The sequence below is a fragment of the Sardina pilchardus genome, chromosome 14, assembly GCF_963854185.1.
Source record: "Sardina pilchardus chromosome 14, fSarPil1.1, whole genome shotgun sequence".
Lineage (NCBI taxonomy): Eukaryota > Metazoa > Chordata > Actinopteri > Clupeiformes > Clupeidae > Sardina > Sardina pilchardus.
This window is the reverse complement of record NC_085007.1, coordinates 28,706,504-28,734,045: the sequence shown is the minus strand read 5'-3', so window position 1 is coordinate 28,734,045 and position 27,542 is coordinate 28,706,504. Positions and strand designations below refer to the sequence as shown.

Genomic DNA, 27,542 nt, shown 5'->3' with positions numbered 1-27,542 from the left:
AATCCCCCACCAGTCAGTTGAAATTGTAGACGGGGATTCACTGCTTGAGACGAAGGTCTAGATTGTAACAGAGCTGTTATGACCTGAAGTGTGATATAAAGCTATAAACAGAAACAGTGAGAGCTGTGCAACCGAGACGTCTGCCTACTACAGTAACTATAGGCTAGACTAAGTAGTTCAGTATAGAAATGCATGCACACACATGCATATTCAGACACACAAACACATAACGTCAGTGTGCTGTTGATGGAGTTTGTATTTAATGTATTTAATGCCAAGTAGAACATGTAGACAAAACACAATTTTAGTAGTGGTAGTAGTAGTAGGGGTTGGTGGTAGCTGTCTTGTTTGGAAGAATCAGATATAATCGTTTTTAAAACACAAATCAGATTGTTTCCTCGACAACCAGGCACTCCAGGATATTCTGTCCCCAGCAGGTGCTAGGCCTTCTGGGATTGTTGCGGAGGACTGGGAGCCATCTGCACCCTCACGGGGAGAGGAGTTGCTGGCTCAGCCGATATCAGGCCTCTGGCCTGAATTAGCTCTCCTTATCGGCATCAGCGTCTATGAAGTCACACAGGCAGATTTCATCAAACCGTTATTGCAGAAAGTGCCTCACGACTCATGAGTGAAGAAATTCTCCCACGTGTCCGTTGAATAATCATGTAGGCATAAATGTGGCGTTTTTTCATACTGGGTATTGCAGAAGTTGTGGTCATCGTAACCTCCGGTCAGTGTTACAAGCGAACTTTCCCCCAGTGTGTAGTTTGATGCTTCCTCAAGGACACCGTTCCCATTCTACTCCATTCTGTGGCTTAAGGGTCAAAGGTTATGCCACTAGCACTTCCCTAAGGGTCATTGCAACACCAGCTCGGTGGTTATTTCTGAATCTCCATGGGGGGGTGATGGAATAATTCTAAACTGTCAAAAGAAGCTTCTTTTCTGATAAGTCTCCTCACACCATTCTCTCTATTTGGTTTCTTTTATATCTCATTGACTCATACAGGGCTTCTCTTTTATTGTAGCCTTAGACAGGTTTCTTTTATATCTCATTGACTCATACATTGACTATTTTATTGTAGCCTGTAGGGCAGTGGTAGTGTAGTGGTTAAAGGGGAACTTGGCAACCATTTCAACTTAATAAACCCATTTAGAAATCATTTGGATGATTTAAATGATCTGTTCTCCCTTAGGCTGGGTAAACCCTGCCTGATCTGCCGGCGATTTGGATTTCGACCGGCAGCTCAGGCTGGAAACCTGCACATCTATCTCTCCTGCTTCCTGTCCACGTTTGCTGGGTCCAATCACAAACTAGCTTATCCGAAAGGTGCTCCCGGATTGTTGGTCTGATTGGTTGAAGGACTATCCAAATGCGCACAGAGTCATTTGAACTATGCCCATTGATCACGTCTCTTGTGCAGTAGAAATAAAGCGCAGACTTCCCAGACTATGTTCAATCTTAAAAGATTGAGCTTCGTTTGGTGATGGCTCTCCCTGAGTACTTTTTTTTAACTGTGCCATAAAATTGGCCGACATGTCCGCAGCACTGGACGTTAGATCAGGGAGAAGGCCATAAATCTGCCATGCCGTGCCCTTGACTAGCGCTCCGGAGCTGGGCACGGCCCTGCCGCAGAGTGGCTCGGTCGTTATCTGGACACTCCAGTATCACTCCACTCCTGTCCTGTCCTGTCCTGTCCTGTCCTGTCGTCGTTTGGCTAGGCCACGTTGTGTTAGGGTGTGCACTGTGCAGTGCGCAGTTTGAAGTCCCTTTCTCCTCCTCTGTATGAGCGGATTTTACATTCATTCAGTCATTTGCAATTCACCTCATGCCTGATCTTACTGTAGCGGAGTCACACAGCCACCCACTTGTTATTAAGACATGATTATTCAGGAAGTGTGCTTGAGTTGAACTATTAAGAGAATGCTCAGAATCTGTAAAATCAAGGAAAAGTGGTATTTGTAGGTACAAAATCGGTCATACTGAAGTTTACCTTTCTCAAATGGACTTTGGAAAGTAGATATAATGTCCACTATAAGTTCTTTATTCTTTATCGGTTATCGGGCCGTTATCTTGGTTATCGCATGTTATCCGCGGCTCTATCATTTCCTAGTTCATATTTGGCAGTTCTTCAGATTATTTATCCGTTCCTCAGGTTTACATAAGAATGTGTAATAGAATAATATTTGTGTAAGGAATGGTTTTGGGTCACTCTGCGTGGCTTTAAGGGTATAGAACTCCTTGACACTACCCCAGGGGTGCCTCTCATTTGGTGTTATATACACCCTCCCTTCCTTCCTCGATCCTCGTCCTCACTGATCTAGATAAAGAATGATGGGGCAGCAGTAGCTTTACTCCATTTAATTCCTGCGTGCTGTTGTGATGTTTCATATTGCCAGATCACTGCCACCACTCAGTCCCACCAATCCCGTAATCATGCAGTCATTATGTGTAAAGCATCTAGATAGATACATAGATAGATAGATACTTTATTGATCCCCAAGGGGAAATTCAATTCATACTAGAGTGCGATACACTGTGTGTATATATATAATGGATAGGACTGTAGCCCAGAGGTAGCTCTGTGACTGACCGGTGGGTCTCTGGCTGTGTGTGTGTGGATAGGACTGTAGCCATAGACATATATCCATATACAGTAATTTCCCGCATATAAGCCGCATTGTGTATAAGCCTCAGGACAGTGTTTTATGTAAGTTAAAAGAAACAAAACCATATTAACACCATATTAACTGCCTCCCTGTATTAACCTCATAGCGGAAGAAATTTTGCTAAATCAATGTATAAGCCGCGGCTAATAGTCGGGAAATTACGGTATATATATCTATGACTGTAGCTCTGTGACTGACCGGTGGGTGTGTGTGTGGTCTGCAGTGCGGCGGGCGTCCTGCTGAAGGTGAAGCTGAACGTGAAGCGGCACCTGCGGCAGCGCAACACCATCCCCAGGATCTTCGCCGAGTCGGTGAAGCGGCACGGCGACAAGACGGCGCTGATCTTCGAGGGCACGGGCGAGTCCTGGAGCTTCCGGCAGCTGGACGACTACTCGTCGCGCGTGGCCAACCTGCTGCTGCAGCGCGGCTACAAGGAGGGCGACGTGGTGGCCATCTTCATGGAGAACCGCGCGCAGTACGTGGGCCTGTGGCTCGGCATGGCCAAGATCGGCGTGGAGGCGGCGCTCATCAACTTCAACCTGCGCCTCGAGGCCCTCGTGCACTGCATCAACATCTCCAACGCCAAGGCCGTGGTGTTCGGCAGCGAGCTCACCGAAGGTAAGAGGAGGTGGAGGAGGAGGAAGAAGAGGGAGTGGTGGGAATGGTGATGGTGGCAGTGGTATATATGTCCCTACAGGGTAACCTGCGTATATGTGTTTTGTTAATATACTGTATGTACACATGTGCGTTGCATCATCATATGCGTCATATCATCATATAAACAATTATACTGCATGTTTACATTGACATAAATTTACATTTAGTCAATTAGCTGACACTTTCATTCAAAGCAGCTAAAACTGTCCAGGTACAGCTGCACACAATATGCACAACGCAAGGGTATAGATGAGAAAGATGGAGCATATACACCATAAATACATTGTGATGCTATATAGATAGATAGATACTGTAGATAGATACTTAATTGATCCCCAAGGGGAAATTCAAGGCTATATGGCTACTTTACAAGGTATTCCTATGGTGACATCAAGAAAGAAAGCAATGATTGATATAGATGATTGATGAGTGGCTAACTGCATCAGCCAAAAAGCGATAGTTGATGTATGGCCAACTTGAGAGAGTAGGTTCCTTCCTTTTGAATTCCTCTAACTATGAACTGAGTTAACGGTTTGGAGGCAGAAAGGACGGCCACATCAGAAGACATTTTGTTCTTTTTATAGAGATTTACAGTCACTGCCGAGATTCTGAGGGAAAAGCCTATCACATAGGCCCTAGCACCTGAGCAAAGTAGGTGTGAGTTGGTGCGGTGTGTCAAGGCATGACTGCTATGTTTGCAATGGTGTGGACTTTTCAAAGTCTTTGAGAAAAATGGCAAACATGCTATGACCTACAGTCCTAACTATATCCTAACTATTTTAACGTTCATATTCTTTAAGTCACTTTGAACAAAAGCGTCTGCTAAATATTATAACCAATAACCATAACCATAACCATAAATGCAGTCCGTCATATAATTATTGATTTGAAAGCCACATAATGGTGCCAGCTGTGCTTGCGGCATGACTGCTTGCGATCTGAGAGTGCAAAGGTCATCTGCTGTTTGCAGACTATCTTGGACATCATTATCTTATCGTTTAGATATCAGAATTATGATACACAGCCACATCCTCTCCTCTCTGCTAGTCAGTAGAATCCTTCCTGTACTGTCTCTGTGCAGGCTAGAAAAGTGCAAAGGTTTTCCTTATTTTCGTATGTTTGATCTGATTGTGCATCTCTCTTTGTCTCTCTGTCTCACTCTCTCTCTGTGCGTGTGCGTTTGCATGTGTGTGTGTGTGTGTGTGTATGTGTGTGTGTGCATGCGTGCGTATGTGTGTGTGCGCATGTGTGTGTTCATGTATGTGTGCATTGGTATGTGTGCTTCTGTATGTGTGTGTGTGTGTGTGTGTGTGTGTGTGTGTGTGTGTGTGTGTGTGTGTGTGTGTGTGTGTGTGTGCGTGTGTATGTATGCATGTATGTGTGTGTGTGTGTGTGTGTGTGTGTGTGTGTGTGGTCTGCAGCCTTGTGTGAGGTGCACAGCTCCATGGGGAAGACGGTCAGTCTGCTCTGCTCCGGGGACTTCGATTCCAAAAAGGTTCCGCAGGGAACCGAGCGCCTGGAGCCACTCCTGGATGCCGCCCCCTCTCACCTGCCCAGCCAACCAGATCGCGGCTTCACAGGTCAGGCCGCCAATCACCCTCCTGCAATTGTGCACTACTACAAATCACAGTAGTCTGCTTAAACCGTTTTAAAACCATCAAGTGTTAGATTCTTCTGGCAGACAACTAGATGACTGACTTTCTAGAGGACATACAGTATAAAGAAAGTGCTTGCAGTCCTCTAGCTGGTACCCTTTTGGACATTTCTGTGTGTGTGTGTGTGTGTGTGTGTGTGTGTGTGTGTGTGTGTGTGTGTGTGTGTGTGTGTGTATTGCAAGTGGGTGTTTGCGTTTCTCTGATGTTTTTCCCAACCCCCTCATGTTTGTCCCCTCAGATCGGCTGTTCTACATCTACACGTCTGGGACCACAGGGCTCCCCAAAGCTGCCATCGTAGTCCACAGCAGGTAGGGAGGCTCTCTTCTCACACACACACACACACACACACACACACACACACACACACACACACAGGGATGCTCTCTTGTAAAACTACCCAAATCTGCCATCGTAGTCCACAGCAGGTAGGGATGCTCTCTTCTCACACACACACACACGATTGAGAAGCGGCAGTGCTCAGGGTCGTCACACACACACACATACACACACACTCTCGCCCTTTGACCCAGGTTCATCTTCTGAAGGTGACTGTTGCTTTGGATGAAAACGTCTGTTAACTCCTCAACCTTTATTTTTGTTTCCCCCTTTAGATACTACCGCATGGCTGCGCTGGTGTACTACGGATTCAAGATGACCCCAGAAGATGTGATGTACGACTGCTTGCCCCTCTACCACTCTGCAGGTAAGTTAGGCCCTTTCCCAAACGAATCCCTCCCCACTGCTCCTCACAAGGGGGAAGCCCCCTCGCAGCTAGGTATAGTTCCCTTGATTAGCTCGTTGGGTCATAATACTGCGCTCAGCTTTGGGATGAACTCCACTCTCCCTAGCGGGAGCTGGTTACCCGTGGATCTGTTCACAGATGTGGTCTACTCGTCCGGGACTAACATTTGGAAACGCTTTCCATGACGTGCTGCATTAACTGGCACACACCTTCAATAAGTGACCATCGCTATTCACTCAGTGTTGGAGGGATTTTATCACATCGTTTCGGATGGCCCTTAATATGGCAGACCCCCCGTGCGAACGCGCAAATGAAGTGTAAGTAGGGAGGGCGAAGTCACTAGTTTGGGAAAGGCCCATAGTGTCAGATATGCTCACTAGTAGGCCCACCGATGCACTTCCTGACTGCTACAGGAAGTTGAGTAACCAACTTCCTGTTTGCAGCCTCAACGCTGTGTGTAAACCACACAGACATGAAAAAGGTGGAATATACTTGATATGATTTAAGAACAAATGCTTTTGGAGTTTGTGATAGGTATATGTACAGGTTATGATGTATGTTTTGCAGAAGGTTATATGATCATTGTGATGTTCAAGGTGTACTTGCAGTCATTTTTGTTATCGGTTTGCTGCTATTATTTGTTGTATCTTTATTTGTTGTTGGTTTGCTGCTATTAGTCTACAATAGAGGTTTCACTTTACCTTAACCCGTCTCCCTCTCACTCCTTCCCTCTCTTCCTCTCTCTCTCTTCCTCTCTCTCCCTCCCTCTTCCTCTCACTCCCGCTCTCTCTCCTTCTCACTCCTTCCTTCTCTCTCTCCCTCTCTCTCCCTCTCACTCCTTCCCTCTCTCTCTCTCCTTGCTCAGGTAACATTGTTGGAGTTGGCCAGTGTTTGATCCACGGCATGACCGTTGTCATCAGAAAGAAGTTCTCGGCCTCCAAGTTCTGGGACGACTGCATCAAATACAACTGCACTGTGAGTGGACCCTGTTACACCCTTCTACATCAGTCCTGGACACAGAGACAGACCTGGCCTTTAGCTGACGGCTTTACCCAAAGCCACTTACAGATATCAATTGCAGTGGCGAATATCCGTGGAGCAACTTGAGGTTAAGTGCCTTGCACAAGGGCACGGCGGTGGCAGTTGGGAGATGAATTTGTAGAGACGGGTGCGCACATCCAAAAATATGTTGTAACAGGTGCCAGACAAAATGTGTCAAAGAGAGAAGGGGATGGTCTACACACTGTGTTTTGGCTCCAAAAAATACTTTATTTAGGAACTGGTAGGTTCCTATTTGCCTGATGAAGATCTGTTGATCAAAACGTTGCCGTTTAAATAGATAAATAAAGTATTTTTTGGAGCCAATATACAGTTGGGAGATGAACCCACAACTTTTGTGGCTATTGCTTGCTAGCCAAGCTCCTTAGTCAGAACACCACCACCCCCTACAGTTATAGCTAGAACATCAACTCAGTCTTACTGCTGCACAGCGCACACACCAACATGTTGTACACACACAGACACTCAGTACAATCATGAAACCAGAGGAAACCAAAGTGCAAATTGGCACCTTGTTCCCCTAGCTGTGCTGAAGTGGGAGATGGTGTGACATTCATGAGGTGCTCGGTGAGGTTAATGAGTAACTTGTGAACGTGTGGACACACACACTATTGCCAGATAATATGTGAGATATTTTGGCTGTCGTTGGTTGTGCCATTCATTCAGTACCAAACATTCCCACTCAGTAGCAGTGCCAGGGTGCAGCCTCTTGGTCTGTAAAAGCATGAATGAGATGTATAGTGGCCTGAAGCCTGGCATAGCAGGGAAGCGTTAAAGCAGACGCACAGCATGAATGAAATGTATAGTGGCCTGAAGCCAGCGTTGGTGTCCTCCATACCACATGCAGGTCTGTGGTGGGGTGTGGTGAGCGGTAGGCGTGCTGGTGCGTAATGGCTGCCGTGCCATGTAGATGGTGGTTGCTGGGGTTTCCCCTTCACTCTAAAGCGCTTTGTGCCTTGATAAATGCGCTGTGTTGCATCACATTACATCTGGCTGACGCTTTTTAACCGAAGCGACTTCCAACAAGGGAAGCAATCAAGGTGTGATGAGTATGAGGAGGAAGTAAGTGCAGCAGTGAGCGCTACCGCCACACAGTCAAGTGTCCATTCTAGTCAGGTGGTAAGTGCTAGAGGCAAGTCTAGTTGCAGTTCTAGTCAGGTGGTAAGTGCTAGAGGGAAGTCTAGTTGTAGTTCTAGTCAGGTGGTAAGTGCAAGAGGCAAGTCTAGTTGTAGTTCTAGTCAGGTGGTAAGTGCAAGAGGCAAGTCTAGTTGCAGTTCTAGTCAGGTGGTAAGTGCTAGAGGGAAGTCTAGTTGCAGTTCTAGTCAGGTGGTAAGTGCTAGAGGGAAGTCTAGTTGCAGTTCTAGTCAGGTGGTAAGTGCTAGAGGGAAGTCTAGTTGTAGTTCTAGTCAGGTGGTAAGTGCAAGAGGCAAGTCTAGTTGCAGTTCTAGTCAGGTGGTAAGTGCAAGAGGCAAGTCTAGTTGCAGTTCTAGTCAGGTGGTAAGTGCAAGAGGCAAGTCTAGTTGCAGTTCTAGTCAGGTGGTAAGTGCTAGAGGCAAGTCTAGTTGTTCTAGTCAGGTGGTACTGTAAGTGCTAGAGGCAAGTCTAGTTGTAGGTAGTGCTGCAAGAGGAGATACTCTCTGAAGATTATGTAAATGTAAGTTATTGCTATTGTTGTTGTTACAGGTATAATACACTAAAGCATTATAAGCTAAAGAAACAGGTATTATAAACTAAACTATGGCTATGGGAAACACAGAACATGCTTCTAACATAAATTATGTAATCTTAGGAGAAACAGACTGGTTTTGTAGTGATGTTAGTTGCGTTGTTTTGTATCGTTGCGTTGTTTTTGTTTTGTTGTGTTAAATGTTGCGCTCTGTTGCGCTGTGTGTCGGCCTCTTAGGCTAGCGGTGATGGAAGTCCACATCATTGCCTCATGCATATTGCATAAGTGGAGTGCGCTTTTGGATGCTGACCATGCACAGAACTGGATGTTTCGTTCAGCAGAATTGATTTGTTAGGTCCACCACAACATGCTTTGAAATCCAAAATAGAGGCAAATAATGAGATCAGCGAGGACCTGACTCATCTCCATCTTTGTCCTGTGATGTGCCTTCTGATTTTACTCCGCCTAAATGTGCCGAGTTGAGCGACGGCCTGAGACTTTAATGTGCCTCTCCCGGTCCTGCAGACTGGCTCAAGTGAAGTGTTTCACACGTCTCTGATTGGAAATGTAATGAACTGAAGCTGTAAGGACAGAGCAGTGCCAGTGTACGACTGCTAAGCCAGCACGATGGCAACAGCAGGTACAGTGCTCCCCGGACTGTTTAGGGTAAACAGCTCTGTCTATCCAGCAGCTCTATATCTATAAAACAACTCTCATCAGTTCTATCTATAAAACCGCTATATCTGTCTATAAAACAGCTATATCTATCTGTCTATAAAACGGCTTTATCAATCAGCTCTATCTGTCTATAAAACAGCTATATCTATCTATCAGTTCTATATATCTAAAAAACAGCTTTATCTCGCTCAAAGCAGAGGCCAGAAGATAGTCTGTATGCGTACTAAGCAGTGTTTGTCTTCGGTGACTTATAACTGTAAATATTTGCAACTTGTGTTCCGTCACAAACTTTACAACACATCAAAGGTCACTCCATGACCCGTGCATTGCCTTCAGATAAAGCATGTATATGAGCATAGGCATACATTGCATAAGGTGTGTTACTACTGCCCAAGAGTCATCAGTGGATTCTTTTCTTTTCTTTTTGTTTTATTAATGATTTTTCACTCAATTTAGGTGTATTCCTTCACGACTGTATTCACAACATTTCATAATTTCCTGTGCTGTTCATGCATTGGAGGCTTGTGGAGTGAAAACACATTGTCAAGATGTTCAGTGTGTATTGTATGTTGAGGCCCATGAAAACACATAGATGTTCAGTGTGTATTGTATGTTGATGCCCCTAAAAACACGTAGTTAAGATGACCAGTGTGTATTGTATGTTAATGCTAAGATGTGTGCAGACAGGATAACAGTACGTAGGGTGTTGTCAATGTAAAGATGTGTAGACTACTGCTGTGTTGTCACTGTTGTGCTTTGTTACTGTGACCAGAAATTGTTCACCCTGTAAAGCGACATTTCAAAAAGCCTAGTTTGTGTTGCTGTCTCAGATTGTCCAGCACATCGGAGAGACTTTGATAGTTTATTTGTTTGTGTTGCTTTCTCAGATTGTTCAGTACATCGGAGAGACTTTGATAGTTTATTTGTTTGCGTTGCTGTTTCAGATTGTTCAGTACATCGGGGAGATCTGCCGGTACCTCCTCAACCAGCCGGTGCGTGAGACCGAAAAGCAGCACCGTGTACGCATGGCGCTAGGCAACGGCTTGCGGCAATCCATCTGGGAGGAGTTCACCGGTCGCTTCAACGTTCCGCAGATCGCAGAGTTCTACGGCGCGACCGAGTGTAACTGCAGCCTGGGGAACTTTGACAACAAGGTAAGATCCCATAGTACACACACACACACACACACACACACACGTTAGCACACACACACCAACATCCCATGGGTACACAAGCACACGAAAGCACACACACAAACGAACATAAACACACATACACCTACTGTCTTAATTTACATTTACATTACATTAAGCAGACACTTTTTCATCCAAAGTGACTAACATATGTTAGCTACATTGCAAGGGATTACATTGTCTAGCCCAGCTCCTTAACTGCTACACTACCACCACCCCTAAATGCTCTACTTTAGAGGGGTCACCATCAGTATTACACATACTCTAAGGAGCGTCCATGTCTCCTTAATGTAACTCTTGATGTTTCCAAACAACACATTTCCAACACATACCACGAGCCCTTTACACACATTTTCAACACGCACTACACACACATGGCCACTTCCTTTCTCTTAGGCTTGGACTACGTAGAGCTGAGTTGGGAATCTACTTCTGTTCACACATGGACATGCTTTTGAATATTGTGTGTGTTTGCATTGCATATTGTATTAATGTGTGTGTGTGTGTGTGTGTGTGTGTGTGTGTGTGTGCGTGCGTGTGTGTGTGTCCTGAGCAGACAGGTGCCTGTGGCTTTAACAGCCGCATCCTGCCCTACATCTACCCGATCCGCCTGGTGAAGGTGGACGAGGAGACCATGGAGCTCATCAGAGGACCGGACGGAGTGTGTATCCCCTGTGGGCCTGGTCAGTCTCTCACACACACAGCTCTTTTGCTCTCACACACACTCTCATCCTCTCCCTCTCTCTCTCTTCTCTCTCTTCTCTCTCTCTCTCTCTCTCTCTCTCTCTCTCTCTCTCTCTCTCTCTCTCTCTCTCTCTCCCTCCCCCCAAATTCAATTAAATGCATTCAATTCAATTTAAAGTTGCTTTATTAGCATGACTGTATGGAAACAGTGTTGCTATTGTTGATAGTAACATACAGTAACCCATAATGAGGCCATTAAAGAAAAGATAGATACAATTATGAATACATAAAAGGATATATACACTCTCTCTCTCTCTCTCTCTCTCTCTGTTTCTATCTCATTCGTTCTCTATCCTTCCATCCGTAATTATACCCCACACTCGGTGGCATTGCATGTCCATGTTTGTCTGTCTGTCTGTCTGTCTGTCTGTGTCTCTGTCTACCTGTCTCACCCTCTGTACACCCACACAGAGGAGGGCAGTAGAAGACTGCCTTTTACCCCACCTGCACTCTGGCCACACCCAACGCTACTCTGCCTCGGTTTTGGCCTGACCCTTCAGTCACTGAAATAGTCGTGGCCTGTTTTATCTGAGCAATGTTTAGTACTTTACTCCTGTTTACACACACACACGCACTCACACACACACACACACACACACACACACTGTTCAGTACTCCTGTTCACATCCTTGCTGTTAGGTGGGGCGACTCGGCAAGTCCATTTACACTCCTGTCCACACACCCACACATTTTGAGGCACCACGAATCATGTAGCCCCTTAAAGGGATAGTTCGGATTTTAAGACACGAAGTTGTATGGGTTCCCTGTCAGCAACGTAGTGCATCAGCACTGACTTACCCCCGACAGCGTCCTGTGAGCCGAGATCCAGCCGGTTTTTGATCGTTTTTGATGCCGGACTATTTTCTTCAGCAAGTTCTGGGGTCACGAAAGTAAAGTGTTTTTCTTCTCAAAACCATATGCGTTCAACAGAGTGATATATTTGCACCACAAAAACGTTGTCCAGCTGTCAGTAGCGCGCAGTGATAGGAATCGCGAAAAATAAGTAAGTGATAACGAGGTTTGAATTTTTCCTGGACAACGTTTTTGTGGTGCAAATATATCACTCTGTTGAACGCATATGGTTTTGAGAAGAAAAACACTTTACTTTCGTGACCCCAGAAACTTGCCGGACTACTTTCTTCAGCATCAAAAACGATCTAAAACCGGCTGGATCTCGGCTCACAGGACGCTGTCGGGGGTAAGTCAGTGCTGATGCACTACGTTGCTGACAGGGAACCCATACAACTTCGTGTCTTAAAATCCGAACTATCCCTTTAATGTTGCTCTATTTATTCCCAACTCTTTCCTGTTCCCTCCACCCCTCCGCGTGGTCGTCCCAGGCCAGTGCGCTGTGTGGCCCACTCAGGCCACCATCTGTCTAGACCCAGTTGCCAGCTGGAGTGAACTCCAGTCTCCCTCCCTTTGGGATGCATGGTTCATTCAGTCACACACACACACACACACACACACACACACACACACACACACACACAGACACTGCCTTTCTCTCCCATATGTATCTGCTAGGGAGTCTTGCCCTGGTCACGCACACGCACACACACACAAACACACACACATGGACTACTCCAGTATAGCCAGAGCAACTGCCCATGTGCGCAGCCAACGCCTTATGCTACAGTGTGCAAGACCAATGTTGAACTAAATAATGGATCAGAAAAGAACAGCTCAAATGAAGCAACAGCTCTCCTATAAATAGCAATGTAGTAGCACTGCAGAATAGCCCTGTTGTGCCTCTTCATGTAAAGCCTCGGAGGTCATGACCCTGAATTGCTTCCGTTATATATCGGTGGCGCGGTTAGGCTGACCTTCATTTGACATTGGCATTGAAGCATTGAAGACCTGCTGCGTCCACTTTAAGACAGACCGCTGAGTCAGAGGGGCCCGTAGCCAGATCCATTTCTCTCTCCCTCCCTCTCTCTCTCCCTCTCCCTCCCTCTCTCTATCTCTGTGTCTCTCTGTCTCTCTTTCTCTGTCTCTCCCTCTCTCTCTCCCTCTCTCTTTCCCTCCCTCCCGGCCTCTCTCTTTCCATTACTTTATTCTTTCCTTCAACCTCCTCTTAATGTTTTTGATTTGATCTCTCTATCCTCCCCCCTCCTTTGCTCCTTCTTTTCCTCTCTTTTTGTCTTTCTCTATCTGTTTCTTATGTCCCTTCTTTTTCAAGTTAAAATTCAGAGTGCTTTATTGGCTCGGCAGATAGGCACTTGTATTGCCTGAGCAATCGTTGCATTCCATACAGGACAAAAAATCACAATCTACCCACATCAGCAGAAACAGAACAGTCCTGGAATCTGAACAACACAATTAAAGGATTATCTTATCTTATCATATGCCTCTCTCTTTTTATAATTAATCATTATCTTCTTCTCTCTCCTCTCCTCTCCCTCTCTCCTCTCCTCACTACCCCTGATAACTCCCCCCCCCCCCCCCCACACACACACACACACTCCCCTCTGACGTTACTCCAGGTGAGCCTGGTCAGTTGGTGGGACGGATCATCCAGAATGACCCCCTGCGGCGGTTTGATGGTTACGTAAGCCAGCAAGCCACCAGCAAGAAGATCGCCCACAGCGTCTTCAAGAAGGGAGACAGTGCCTACCTATCAGGTATTACCAGCATTACCATTCACACACATGCACACACACACACTTGTGTATACTGGTGTACCTCAGGGAACAGTACTTGGACCCGCTGTGTTTACCATTTGCACCACCAAACTCCCCCAGAGATCGCTGTTATGCAGATGTTCAACTTTACCTGTCTGTCCCACAAGAAGACTTTTCTGCTCAGATTTCTGCATGCCTCAGTGATATTTCAGTCGGGATGAAAAACCGATACCTTCAGCTGTTACCAGTTAATCTAGCTATTCCCCAACATATCAGTGTACAGCTTGACTCATCTTAATTGATGCCAGCTAAAACTGCACGTAACTTGGGTGTATGACATGACAGTTTAAACTGTGCAATGTTCATTAGATTAGAACGTATCTTACACAACATGCCACCCAACCTCTTGGCTACAGACTATGGATCTTTCCAGGCTGGATTATTGAAATGCAGTGTTAGCTGGCCTCCTTCCTTGTGTAGCAAGACCATTGCTGACGATTCATAATGCAGCGGCACATCTGGTCTCTAATCAGCCAATAAGACACATGGAACTGCTCTGTTAGAGAGTCTTCATTAGCATCCCCCACTCTGGCCTACAGCACACTTAGAGGATGTAACTCCTCTGTTAGTAAGTCTCCATTAGCATCCTAGTAGTAGTAAGCAGAACTACATTAGAATCCCCCACTGTGGCCTACAGCACACTTAGAGGATGTAACTCCTCTGTTAGATCGTCTCCATTAGCATCCTAGTAGTAGTAAGCAGAACTACATTAGAATCCCCCACTCTGGCCTACAGCACACTTAGAGGATCTCAGCTAATCTTAACGCTGTTATCAGCTTTATGTCCCCTCCAGATCAACGGGCTCCGGTAATGAGCGTCTGTTGTGTTGGCCCGCTATCAACAGCAACACTCACAGGTCCAAGCCCAGCCTCTCTTCCTCTAGGATTCCTCGCTGGTGGAATGACTCACCTGGTGCTCTTACTTATAGCAAAAGATTGACCTTAGAACTACTGTATCTAATTCACTCTCCTTACAGAGTCACAGTTTGCAAATGTTTATGGCTATTATTGTTATGACTGTCTTTTTTAGTCTATTACTGTTAGTAGTATCTTTTTATGTAGGCTGTAGGACTACTTTATTATGTTATATTTAATATTATTTATTGTTGTATGTCCCTGTGGACAAAAGCGTTTTCCAGGACATTTTTCATTTTTTACATGACTTGAGTTAGCAGACATTTTAAGGGGCACACACACACACACACACACACACACACAGTGAAATGTAGGGGTCGTCTTAGTCAGTGTTTTGAGTCAGTGGGAGCGCAGGAAATGGACAGAGGATTAAGATTAATGAACAGCTGATGAGGCAAAGCTCAGCCCACTAACCCACCCAGCCTCTCTATCCCCTCTCACTTTTCTCCTCTCACCTCTCTCTTCTTTTTCTCTAATCTCTTTCTCTCCCCTCTCCTCTCTTTCTCTCCTCTTTCCTTTCTTTCTCTCCTCTCTTTCTTTTCTTTCTCTCCTCTTTCTCCTCTTTTTCTCTCCTCTCTTTCTCTCACCTCTCCTCTCTTTCTCTCCCCTCTCCTCTCTTTCTCTCCTCTTTCCTCTCTTTCCCTCCTCTCTCTTTCTCTCACCTCTCCTTTCTTTCTCCTCTCTTTCTTCTCTTTCTCCTCTTCTTCTCTACTCTCTTTCTCTTCCCTTTCCTCTCTTTCTCTCCTCTCTTTCTTTCCTCTTTCTTCTCTTTCTCCTCTTCTTCTCTACTCTCTTTCTCTTCCCTTTCCTCTCTTTCTCTCCTCTCTTTCTTTCCTCTCTCCTCTCTTTCTCTCCTGTCAATCTTCTCTTTCTCGCCTCTTTCCTCTCTCTCTCCTCTCTTTCTCTCACCTCTCCTTTCTTTCTCTCCTCTTTCTTTCCTCTCTTTCTACTCTTTCTCTCCTCTTTCTCCTCCTCTCTCTCCTCTCCTTCTACTCTTTTCTCCTCTCTCCTCTCTTTCCACTGAGTGAAATCTACCCCCATGTTCATCACTTCATGAACCACATTAACTAGCAGAACTATCATCGGGCGCCCTCTTTCTATTTTCTCTCTGTCACTCACATTGTTTTGCTATATTGAACGAGAAACATGACGCACTCTGTGCCGACAGAGAATATTCAATGCCAGTCAGACGCCCACATGCAGTCAGGACAAGATGTTTGTTTTTAATATAATGCAGCTCTAACGCTCTCTCTCTCTCTCTCCTTTCCTCCATGTCATTCACTCTTTTCCCCATTCTTCCTCTCTGTGTCCATCTTTCTTTCTCTCCCTCTGCTTTGCCCCATCCCTCCGTCCTCCCTGCAGGTGACGTTCTCATCATGGATGAGTACGGCTACATGTACTTTAAGGACCGGACGGGAGACACGTTCCGCTGGAAGGGGGAGAACGTGTCCACCACTGAGGTGGAGGGAACCCTGAGCCGGCTGCTGGACATGAAGGACGTGGTGGTGTACGGCGTGGAAGTACCAGGTACACACACACACACACACACACACAAACACACACACATACTCCTATCCTTACTTCACAGCCATCACTTCTCTTTTCTCATTCACATTCACACACCCACACTCAGACATACAAATGCAGGCATACGTATACACATATGCTTGTGTGTACACACACACACACTGCATGATTGTGCATACATGTGCACACATATGACAAAGACAAGCGTGTGTTCCTGCTGGGCTAGCCTGGCCTGAATCACCCTCCTCTCTCCTGAGCCAACCCAACAGCTCTCTCAGACCCCTATCACACCCACAGTCTCTCAGTGTACCATGAAGCCCCAGTGCATGGCTGGAATGTCGATGGATAAGCACACTAGCTACGTTTACATGGACAGTTTTTGTTGTTGTTTTTTGTCGTTCCGTTAAACTATTCTGAATGAAGCTTTTGTGTAGAAAAGAGAGCGTTCTCTGCGTTTCTGCAAACCAGAGCAGAACAATCCAGTGCAACAAGACAGTGTAAAAGACCGGCAGTGCAACACAGATGTCCTCTTCATTTATAGGGGTTTTTTTGTTTGTTTGTTTGTTGTTGTTTTTTTTTTAAGGTGCATAACGGTGACTAACGTTTTGAGTCCTTGTAAGGTTATGTCTCCATCAGGATTCTGATGAATATGTAACCTTACATCAAAACGTTAGTCACCATTATGCACCTTAAAAGAACAAAGTTCTTTTTATTTAAGAGAATTAAGAGAATGAAGCTGTGTTGCACCAGCGCTCTTTTACTCTTACTTTTACTAAGAGGCGTGTCTTCTGTTTACACACTTCTATTCCGTACAGGTGCTCACAGCGCTCTACGATCTTTGAAATGTTGTTGCTTTGCCTTTGATTGAGAAACTGTAGCAGGCAATATATACATGGCTGTTCTGTTGGACCATATACATGCCTGTTCAATTGGAATAAGAGCGGAATACATCACCCCTGTCATTCTGATCGAAATTCTACTCAGATTGGCAATTTTAGATGTTTATGTTTGTTGTTTTTATCCAGATTGAGCCGTTATTCCGATTCTAATTAGATTAAAAGTGGCCATTGTAAACCCACCTCCAAATGCAACAGTATTGTCTTAAGATAATACACCTATACTGATGGGTAGAGCACGATTTGATTGCATAGTTCTGTATTGTGATGGGTACAGCACGATTTGATTCACACTTGGGTTCCTTGAGCATCTGAAAGTGTGGTGCTGCAGCGGCCCTTTTATCAGAGTCCCTGCCATCTGGGAACGAGCACGGCACCTTCCCAGGAGGGAGGTGGGAGATGACTCAGCACCTTTCCTATTTTGGACATGAGTGGCGGTTGAGATTTAATTAAGGGAATTTTCCATTGTTCAAAATGAATCTGCTTTCAAGGTGTGTGTGGGTGTGTGGGTGGGTGGGTGGTTTCAGGTCCTACAAACACACACAACTGTGTTTTATTCATCATGACACGTTTCATCGTAAGATTAAATGGAGCCCGGATCTCCTGGAGTGTGTAACTTGACTCCACCATTTTGTTTGTTTTTGAATACAGCCCTGTTTATGCTCAGGGGAAATCCAACCCTTGCCTTTCATGAATCAATGCTGTTGGACCTTTCTGTGTTAAATTGTACTGTATGCTCTCAGCTCTACCATCTCAGAGTACTGTAGATAATCAGAAATAGTCTATTGCGTTATAATAGGGCTCGGGCACACGCCTTGCATTTTAGGAATATAGCCGCCATGTTGGTAGCGCACCGAACGTAATATCCATTCATTCAGATGCGGAAGACAAGAAGCAGAAATATAGTATTAGCGATTCTTTTCCTCTTGCGATCGTGGGTTGCGCTGTTACACCCCACTACACAGCAACCTACGACCAAGAAGGCAAAAACTAAGTAACAGGAACACACTCATAGGTGGGAGTAAATCCATAGTAATCCATAGTAAACTAAGGAGTGAGGCTGCCAATATGGCTGTGCCCGCGAAGTTTTCATGTCATGATCCCGAGCCCTATAGTGTAACATTTAGTTGTATTACCATGAAAAACTAAGCTTACACAATGTTTTTGCAAGAGCTGTGGTTCTTTTTTTTTGTTGGAGTAAAGTCTTTAATTTTTGCATGATGAAGACAAAAAAAAACAATAGTCTAATAAAACATTCTGTATGGCTATACCAGTTGCAGTAATTTCCAGTGTATGAGCCACATTGTGTATAAAGCAGCAGGGGAGTGTTTTGTGCCAGTTAAAAGAAGCAAAACCATATTAACTGCCCCCGTGTATTTACCTTATAGCTGAAGAAATGTTGCAAAATCAATGTACAGTATAAGCCGTGGCTAATAGTTGTGGGAAATTAGGCTATTAGAGGGGGGAAAACAGGACATGGATCGGACACATTCAGACATAAATTTGGGTGCAGACAGAATGGCCCATCCCCATATAGAGTGCATCATCGTGTGGACTCTGTGTCTGTTGAAGGGTGTGGTGCTTCTCCACACGCCTGGTGTCCTGCAGCTGTACGCTGTACTGTTGTTCTGCCATAAGACACTGTGAACTGGACGTGGCACACAATGTGGACGTGTTTGAGTGTATTGACCCGCTGGTCACTGAGCGGCAGCGTCCAGCTTTTGAATAATGCAGGCCGTGTTTTGGGCCCGTTGACTCATCAGATCAGCAAGGGTCAGACTGCACCCTGCGGGCTATTTGGGTTTGTAGTAAATGTGCTGTGACATTTCAGAGAGGGAGAAAAAAAAGAACAATGTGGGTATGTGTTCTGTCCAGAACAGGCAGATGTGCATGTGGGCGGGCTCGTGTGTGTGTGTGTGTGTGTGTGTGTGTGTGTGTGTGTGTGTGTGTGTGTGTGTGTGTGTGTGTGTGTGTGTGTGTTTGTGTGATCTCATATATTTCTCTGTATCTGTTGGTGATCTCTCTCTCTCTCTCTCTCTCTCTCTCTCTCTCTCTCTCTCTCTCTCTCTCTGCAGGGTCGGAAGGTAAGGCGGGCATGGCGGCCATTGCAGACCCGGAACACAACACCAACCTGGAGAAGTTTGTGCGGGACATGGAGAAGGCCCTGCCCCCATACGCCCGACCCATCTTTCTACGCTTCCTGCCAGAGGTCAACAAGACAGGTGAGACTCCAACACACAGACACACAGACACACAGATATGCACACACACACACACATGTTTACACTCATACACTTATGACCCACCCTTTTACTCTAGACAGTAGACACACCTATACACACTCTATAACTCGTACACATGCTGCAACAGACACACACACACACACACACACACACACGGCCTCACACACACATATTTTCCTGATCCACAGTGCACACACACACACACACACACACACACACACACACACACACACACACAGAGCAATGTTTTTACAAGAGCTGTGGATCTTTTTCTCTATACACACACGCACACACACAGACCTATGCATTTCTCTGGCCACCTCTCAGCTTCTCACACACTTCTGTCCATCTGTCCCTCAGGAACCTTCAAGTTTCAGAAGACGGAGATGCGTCGCGAGGGCTTCAACCCCGCCGAGGTGTCGGACAGACTGTACTTCCTGGACTCCAGCCGGGGGGCGTACGTGCAGATCACCGAGGACCTGTACCGCTGCATCATCTCTGGGAAGCAGAAACTCTGAGGCCTGTCCGTCAGGCTGGCGCTGCCCAATACCTGCTCATGCCCATGCCCAAGCCCCGCCCACACTGCCCTGAAACCTCTCAACGCTCCAACCCCCCCCTCGACACCAAACCACGCCCCTCGTTACCTCAGTGACCACAGTGAGGGGAGACAGGAACACATTTCAACCAATGAGCAGCTGTCTCCTTTTCTCCTTCCTCACACGTCCCGCCCCCCCCCCCCCAGCCTCCTCATTAGCCACGCCCAGGAATGCCATTCCACCAATCGGCGCGTCCCCGCCACGCCCACAGCTTCACCCTGCCCAATCAGGATGCCCACTGGGACAGCATGGCGATGGGCTGACTGGCATCATGGCGATTAAAAAAAAAAAGGAGAAAAAAAACAACAATAAAAAAAGAAAAATTAAATAAAAGCTAAATATGAAGAAATCAACAAACAATGACTGAACACACAAAGGACTTCATGGAAATCGAATGGGACTGAAAATGACTGAAGCACACGTGTGTGTTTCATGCCTGTGTGTGTGTGTGTGTGTGTGCGTGTGTGTGAACGTGTGTGTGGTGTTGGACGCCAACCCACCAGTCCCTTCAGCTCAACCTGCACAACATCTCCCATCAGACTCCAGTCTGGCTCTGTCCCCTACTGCCACCATCTCACAACCAGTGAGACAGATTGACCTCTCTCATTAAGCTAGGCTAGGCTAGGCTCGGCTAGGCTCGCTAACGGGTCCCCTAATGCATGTCGCTAACGAAGGAGTATGTGCTACAAATGACAAAAACCATAGAGGGTTTGTGTGCAATAAGAGCCGCCGCATGGCTAACTGCCCCGTAGATCTGTTGGCAGCCGACTCTGAAACAGACGTGGGCCGGATCTGGGCCACGTGCGGTTACAGTGTTCGATGCTACTTAGGCAGTTAGCCGTGAGGTGACACACAATCAACACTATTTATTTAAAGGACCTGCATCGCACCAAAAATATTTAAGTTGTAGTGTAGTCTTGATTCATATTTAAAGACATGATTGTTGTATCATTAATGTCTTTTGATTCTTGTACTATGGTCATTTTATTATTATTATTTAAGTGTATTTTTTTTTTTATCATTGCACTTGGGTTGTGTGCTCTGTACGACTGTGCTAAGCCTACTCCTCCACCAGTAGAGGGCAGTGTCACTATTCCTAATGGGTCTTGTGAAAGGGCACTTCCTGGCAGCTTCACGCCGTTGGCGTTGTGTAGGTTGAGCTCGAAGGGCTGGTCTCGTCCTGCCGGACACGTTTCCTTTGCAATTGGACAGAAAAAAATCTATATTGGAGGAGGACACCTATGGCGGATATACACCTGAACCTCCGCCTCCAGCTCTGTGCTGTCATGGAGACGACGATGAGGACGATGATGATGAGGAGGAGGAGGATGGTGAGGATGGTGAGGATGAGTGCAATATTCTGGTGCTAAAGAGCGAGGAGCTCCATGGAGGAGACGCATCACGTGTTCAACCTTTCTGAAGGAGAGAGAGAGGAGGGATGGAGGGACGGAGAGAAAAGAAGGGATGAAGAGAAAAGAAGGGATGAGAAAAACGAGGGATGGAGCAAAAAGCGATGTGAATGGGGACAAAGGGAAAAAAGTGCATCCATCATAAGTGTTTTGTGTGTGTGTGTGTGTGTGTGTGTGTGTGTGTGTGTGTGTGTGTGTGTGTGTGTGTGTGTGTGTGTGTGTGTGTGTATGTGTGTTCCTTTGGTTGTTCATTTGTTCATTCATTCAGTTCAATCTGGTCTTGCTTCTCTGTACTTTAAATCAGCCGTCATGAATGATCAACACAAGCAGGGTTCCGTGCCTTACTGTGAGTGTTGTGAAGACCTCACAGGGTACCTGCACCATCACGCCCTCTCACCTTCTCTCATTCTCTCTTCATCCCTCCCTCTCTTTCCAGAAACCCCTGACCTGTGTGTGTGTGTTTGTGTGTGTCGCTCTTTGCACGTCCGGCATCCCTCTTGTTCTGTCATCCATCACTCCATCATTTCATCCCTCTGCCCCCTCATCCCATGTTTCAACACACTCTCTGCACTCCACCCTCCCTCCCTACCTCTCTCTCTTTCTCTTTCTCTCTCTCGCTCATTCCAACCCAGTCCAGTATTCCGGCACCTCTGTTTTGCATCCTGAGTGATTCCATCGTGCCGCCACTTCTTCCTGTTCCTTTGCTCCATTCCGCCTGATCTCCGATCACTCCAAAGTAACACCTTTTATCTTTTTGTCATGTCTCACGTATATGTTTTATTATATATGTCCCAAAAGCTACCATAAGCATCCTCCAAAGCACTAGGAAGGTTTTGTTTTTCTTGAGCCAAATATCAATCAAGTCTTTGGACTCCGGGAAGTGAAGCTTCTAGCGCCCCCCGGTGGCTGTTCTCACACTTTCTCAAATTGCTTATGTGTGAGCGCTCTTCTTTCTTTTCTCTTCTTCTTTTTTTGTGTTTGGTTTTTAAATCATGAATGTGTGTGTGTGTGTGTAGGTGTTTCACATGAGGGCATGTAGGACACAAGCGCTTCGTCATCTCGAGCCTCACAATAAGTAATATCTCCGTGTTTCACCTCCTCATCCTGCATAGCAGAAAGGGAAGTGCCACAGCAAAAAAAAAAAAAAGATAATAGTAACAAAAGTAATTATTAAATTATTAATTAAAACGATTGAACACGCAGGCAAACCGCAGTTTTAAAAGGGCTTGTCTATTAATGGGTTAGGGGACTGATTAGACTGGGGTGGGGGGGTACAAGAAAGGGCTCCACTTGGAAGACTTGCGGAGTCGGCTTTAAAAAGGGGAGAGAGCAGTCCAGTGACACATTTGTGCTATCTCTTGTATCCACACTGATTTTGTTTTTCTTCTTTTTTCATGTTTTTATTCAGATTTCCTTTGTTTGTTTTTTTTGTTTTTGTTTTTGTAATTTTAAATTATAATGTGTGTGTGTGTGGAATTTATGTATGGATCCATTTAATCTGTATGTGATTTTGGTTTTTGATTGTGATTTTGTTGCACTCGTCACAGCTGCGGGTGTGGATGAAGTTGAGCTTTAACGGGCGGGGTGGGAGGACGGCCGTCCCCATGACGACGGCTCACGCTGCATCCCCATATCCATTAGCAAGCCCTGCTCCCTTGACTTGTGTTGAATGGGTCCTTTTGATCCATCTCGTGTGTGTGTGTGTGTGTGTGTGTGATGATCAGTCCCATGATAGCAACAGACTCCTCTTGCTGAGGTTCTGATTAGTTCCATCTCACACATATTCACTCATACACACAAACACACTCACTCATTGTAGTGGCCATGTACATGCATACACCCACACACACACATACACACACATACAGTATACATGTGCATACACTGACCGCTGGAAAGAGTGTGGATAAAGGCCACAGTGGTAGCAGTGACAGGCAGGATCCTCTCTGTAGCTTCAGAGTTCTAGAACCTTCCAGAGAGCTCTAGAGGGTTCTTCTCCCATTGTCCTTACACACTCCAAAATTCAGGCACATCAGTAGAGCTACTGCTCTTTGGCGTATTATGTTGAAACCAACGGCCATCTATGGCAGAAGGGCTATGCTCTCCCTTGTTGTAATGTCAGTCCGACGTCTGTTTATCTCACGCCGAAATTAAATGGTGTGGCCAGTTGTCCAACATCCTAGCCTGTGAGCTTCCTACTGTGCTGCTGACATGAAACCAGTGCGTGTGTGTGTGTATCTGTGTGTATGAGCGTGTGTGTCTGTGTACACACAGACCTCCTCAGTAGTGTTTTCATGCCGTGTCTGTGTATGTCGCTGCAGCCTATTTTGTGGATCCCCACACAGGAGTAGGAGAGAGCACCTTGCAGTTCACCATTCCAGCCTCACGGTGGTGCTGTGCATCATCGCTGCGTACTGCAGCTGCATTTCAACTTTCCATATTTCCCTGACACCCTTTTTTTCTCTCCCCATGTTTCTTTACTTTGCGGTTTTGACCAGGCGGGTTGTTCAGAGTATCAGTGCATTTCATTTTCTTCAGTATCATGAAGAGCATTTGAAATATGCTTGTGTTTTTTTTAATGCACTGCAGTCACAGTATAGGCCTGCGCCTTTGTGTTTTGAATATATGTTTTGCTAGCTTAATTTGACATTTACTTGACACAGCCACGCATCACATGTACTGTGCAAAGACAATGTTGTTTTGTCAGTGGTCCACTTATTGCAATATATATATATCTATATATATTTAGCTTGTCCTCATGTCCTCATTCTCGTGAGTTGTCATGGCGACCAACAATATGGCAGCAAGCACTCAGTGAGCTCTCCCAGTTGTCCTTACAGTGTAAACAAACAAACACAACCACCTGTGTGTGTGTGTACTCCAGCTGATGGCCATTTCAAACACGGAGACCTCGTCATGGGTCAGTTTTGACATTCCTGTGTTCTCTCTTGTCCGAGGTGTCTCGTGAGTCGCTCCTCCCCTCTGTCCCCCCCCCCCCCCCCCCCCCCCATCGTAGCCCCCACTGTATTGGTCTGCAGTTCGCATCGCTGCGTCAACCCCCCTCTGTTTTTGTTTCGGTACTCAGGAACAACTTAATGCAACAGTGGTGGAACTGAAAAGATCGAAAGAGTGAGAGGAATTGAAGGAAAGCACGTGTGCGTGTGTGAGTGCGTGCATGAGTGTGTGTGTGTGTGTGTGTGTGTGTGTGTGTGAGCGAGAGAAAGAGAGTGAGTATCTCTCTCAAGTGTATCTCCAGGCTGTAGACAGTGCTGTTGCTGTGTGTGTAGGGGAGGTGTTTGAGGTGTGCTGAGTCACGCTGAGGTCCTCTTGTTGACAAATGTAAAAAAAACTAAGAAAAAAAAAAGAAAGCAAACGATAGCTGTAAATCATGCTCTGGAAGTTTAAAAAAGGCATCTGAGAATCAATATTAATAAAAAAGATATATACATTTTTGGTCGTCGTGGTTGTTTCAGTGATTACATCATTGTGTGTGTGTGTGTGTGTTCAGTGTGTCATATGAGTCCACAGGCTTTACTAAGGGACGTGACCTTCCCCGTGGCTGTGGCCTGCCGCCCCTACTAAACTCATTGCATTTTTCTACAGCTGTGAACTGCTTAAAGTTGTGCATAAAGTGCACCTTTTAAGGAAGTTCCTTGAAATTATTAAATTTTTAGCAACATATAGGCCTAGTTTAATTGGTTAGGTAGGTTTGTTGCCTCAGGCAGACAATATGTGTGTCTTATTTAAATAGCAACTTTTTCAACCAAAATGCTTTACTAAAAAACACAAGATCCCAGGCTTTTGTCTGCACATACTGCACATGAATGCAAAGACTACAACAGCTCCACCCACTGCTCCTTCACCCGCCCAGTGGCTTACTGTACTGTATATAACCCCTGCCAATAGGACCCCACAGTGATGAACCCCCTGATGAAGGCTGTAGGGCCGATACACGTTGGTGTTTTTTTTAATGCTTATAGCCCAGTTTTTGGATTTTTTTTTTTTAAACTTCTGTGCTTGGACCTGGATTTTTTCCTTTTGATGTTCATGTTTTGTACCTTTCCAAGAGCACCAGTCTTTTCAAGGAACACTTGTAGCGCTCTACCAAGGTTTTTTTTCTCAGGACCCAACAGTGTTGGATAATATTTTTTTGTGTTCATCAAATATAAAACTGGTACCAGCACTGAACATTGATTGTTTTAATAAACACTAGCAGAGACTTCCATTTTTTAGGTCTATTTTGGGTTTCCTGTGATGTTGTATTGGATTGGATTGTATTGTACTGGATTTCTAGTGGTTCTCACTTTCAGGAAATTACATTACATTTAGCAGACACTTTTGTGCTAAGTGACTTACATGTAAGCCTATGTCAACTGTATTACAAGGGACTATACTGTCCCCAGAGCAATTGGGGTTTAGTGCCTTGCTCAAGGGCACAATGGTGGAAGCCGGGAATTGAACCCACAACGTTCAGGCTACTACATACTACCCCAGCTCCTTAAGCACTACACTACCCATGTCCCTACAGTAGCCTACATATCCTTGGTTTCTTCTCATATCTGTTTCTGTTTCTGTAAAGTAGTTTGGTGTATGATACTAAATCTTGCCATCTTGTCCTTTTTTCCTAAGGTAGTTCTGGCATAGCTTGGACTTGGGTCATTAACTTGCTTAGTATATGAGCCCCTGACCAGCTAGGCGCATACCAGAGGGTACTGCAAGGCCCTACAGAATGCTGTGGTAACTATGGTGCTGCAGAATGTTGTGGTAACCATGGCGCTGCAGAATACTGTGGTAGAACTAGCCTTTTTGGTTCAGGGTGAATATCACTCTGTACAAGTCACCGACCCTGGATCCAGCCGACCCAAAACAGCCCCAGACCATCTCACTCCCTCCTCCATGTTCAACAGTTAATGTCACACACTGATGAGCCGTCCATTTATACTCTACAATGTACAAAGATCCAGTGTGATGAACCACATTTTTACCCATCAGTCCATAACACGTTCATCCAGTATTGTTTAGTCCAATGGCAGTGTTCATGGCTCAGACAATCCTCTTTTTTCTTAGCAATGGCTTTCTGTAGCCCACTGAACTCATACTTCTGAAATGTACAAAGATTTTTCAGTTTTGTATAACTTGGCTTTTTTAAACCTCTGCCAGTTCAGCAGTTACATTTGTACCATTTCAAACTATTGGATTTGAACTGCCTACATTTCAATTAAAATCTGAAAAAAAATTGGCTATTCTAAACCGTTTGACTGGTAGTGTACAACCACAGCTTGGGGCTAGAGCCTTTACAGTTTTTTTCAATCGCTAACAAGCGTTTGTCCATTCATTTGACACATTTTCAAAACTCTAAACACAGACTCTCACCTACAAAACACAATTGGCCAAATGGATCATTTTCCTCTCAAAAGCACATTCCATGTTGTTACACCACATTTTGTTACATATACACTAACTCGTCATTTCTCTGCACACACTAACTTTACCAAAACACTGGAAACCTGACTCAAAATGAAGTTATTTTGTCAAAGAATGAAGCTTGTTTTCACTTCACAAGATATATGCAGTCAATCAGAGTACACTAGGTTTCAAAATACTGGCTACTGTTGACATTACAAAAATGGCATAGACTTTTATGTTTCAGTTTTACAGGTATTTGCATGCAAAACATGCAATCCAGCATTTTTACACAAAATGTCTTGGTTGGGATCTGTATGTCCAGATGTAATACATTCAAATGCATTCCAGTAAAAAGCAAATCTTTTTTTTTTTTTACTGTTCACTAGGCCTACAGGAGGTGCAGTATAAATACTGTTTACAGTAGACTATGATAGAACAGAAAAAGTTTTACAGGATTGCAGTGAACAAAATATCCATGAAACACAAGAGCATTCTGAACAAAAAACAACAGCAAAAAGCCCAGATAAAAAGGGGGTGAACAAAAAAAGCACAATATTACTGTGTCTAATTTCTGCACCTGCTCCTCTCAGTGCTCCTGCACCTCTCACTGCATCTCTCACTGGGCCTGCTCTTCTCCCTTACTCTAACTCTTCCTCGTCCAGACATTACAGTATTTGTCTTTTTCTGTTTCTGCTTCCAAAAACATCACCTCCTCTTTATACTGTGTAAGTGTCAATGTAATAGAGAGAAATAACCCCTGCCACTGAGACTGGAATCAGCTGTGGTTGGCCCAATTTACCCAACAT

The 27,542-nt window shown here is 45.2% G+C and overlaps 1 protein-coding gene across 1 annotated transcript in view; it reads left to right on the top strand.

Moving 5' to 3' along the window:
- The window catches only part of slc27a4 (solute carrier family 27 member 4), a 28,020-nt gene extending 3,687 nt beyond the window's left edge, over window positions 1-24,333 (top strand). The window contains exons 3-13 of the mRNA XM_062553863.1: window positions 2,891-3,285; window positions 4,746-4,904; window positions 5,218-5,287; window positions 5,591-5,682; window positions 6,587-6,696; window positions 10,069-10,278; window positions 10,874-11,000; window positions 13,548-13,685; window positions 16,022-16,186; window positions 19,158-19,304; window positions 19,686-24,333. Coding sequence (XP_062409847.1) covers window positions 2,891-3,285; window positions 4,746-4,904; window positions 5,218-5,287; window positions 5,591-5,682; window positions 6,587-6,696; window positions 10,069-10,278; window positions 10,874-11,000; window positions 13,548-13,685; window positions 16,022-16,186; window positions 19,158-19,304; window positions 19,686-19,843 — 1,771 coding nt within the window. The 3' untranslated portion in view covers window positions 19,844-24,333. The remainder of the gene's footprint in view (window positions 1-2,890; window positions 3,286-4,745; window positions 4,905-5,217; window positions 5,288-5,590; window positions 5,683-6,586; window positions 6,697-10,068; window positions 10,279-10,873; window positions 11,001-13,547; window positions 13,686-16,021; window positions 16,187-19,157; window positions 19,305-19,685) is intronic.
- The last annotated feature ends 3,209 nt before the right edge of the window (window positions 24,334-27,542 follow it).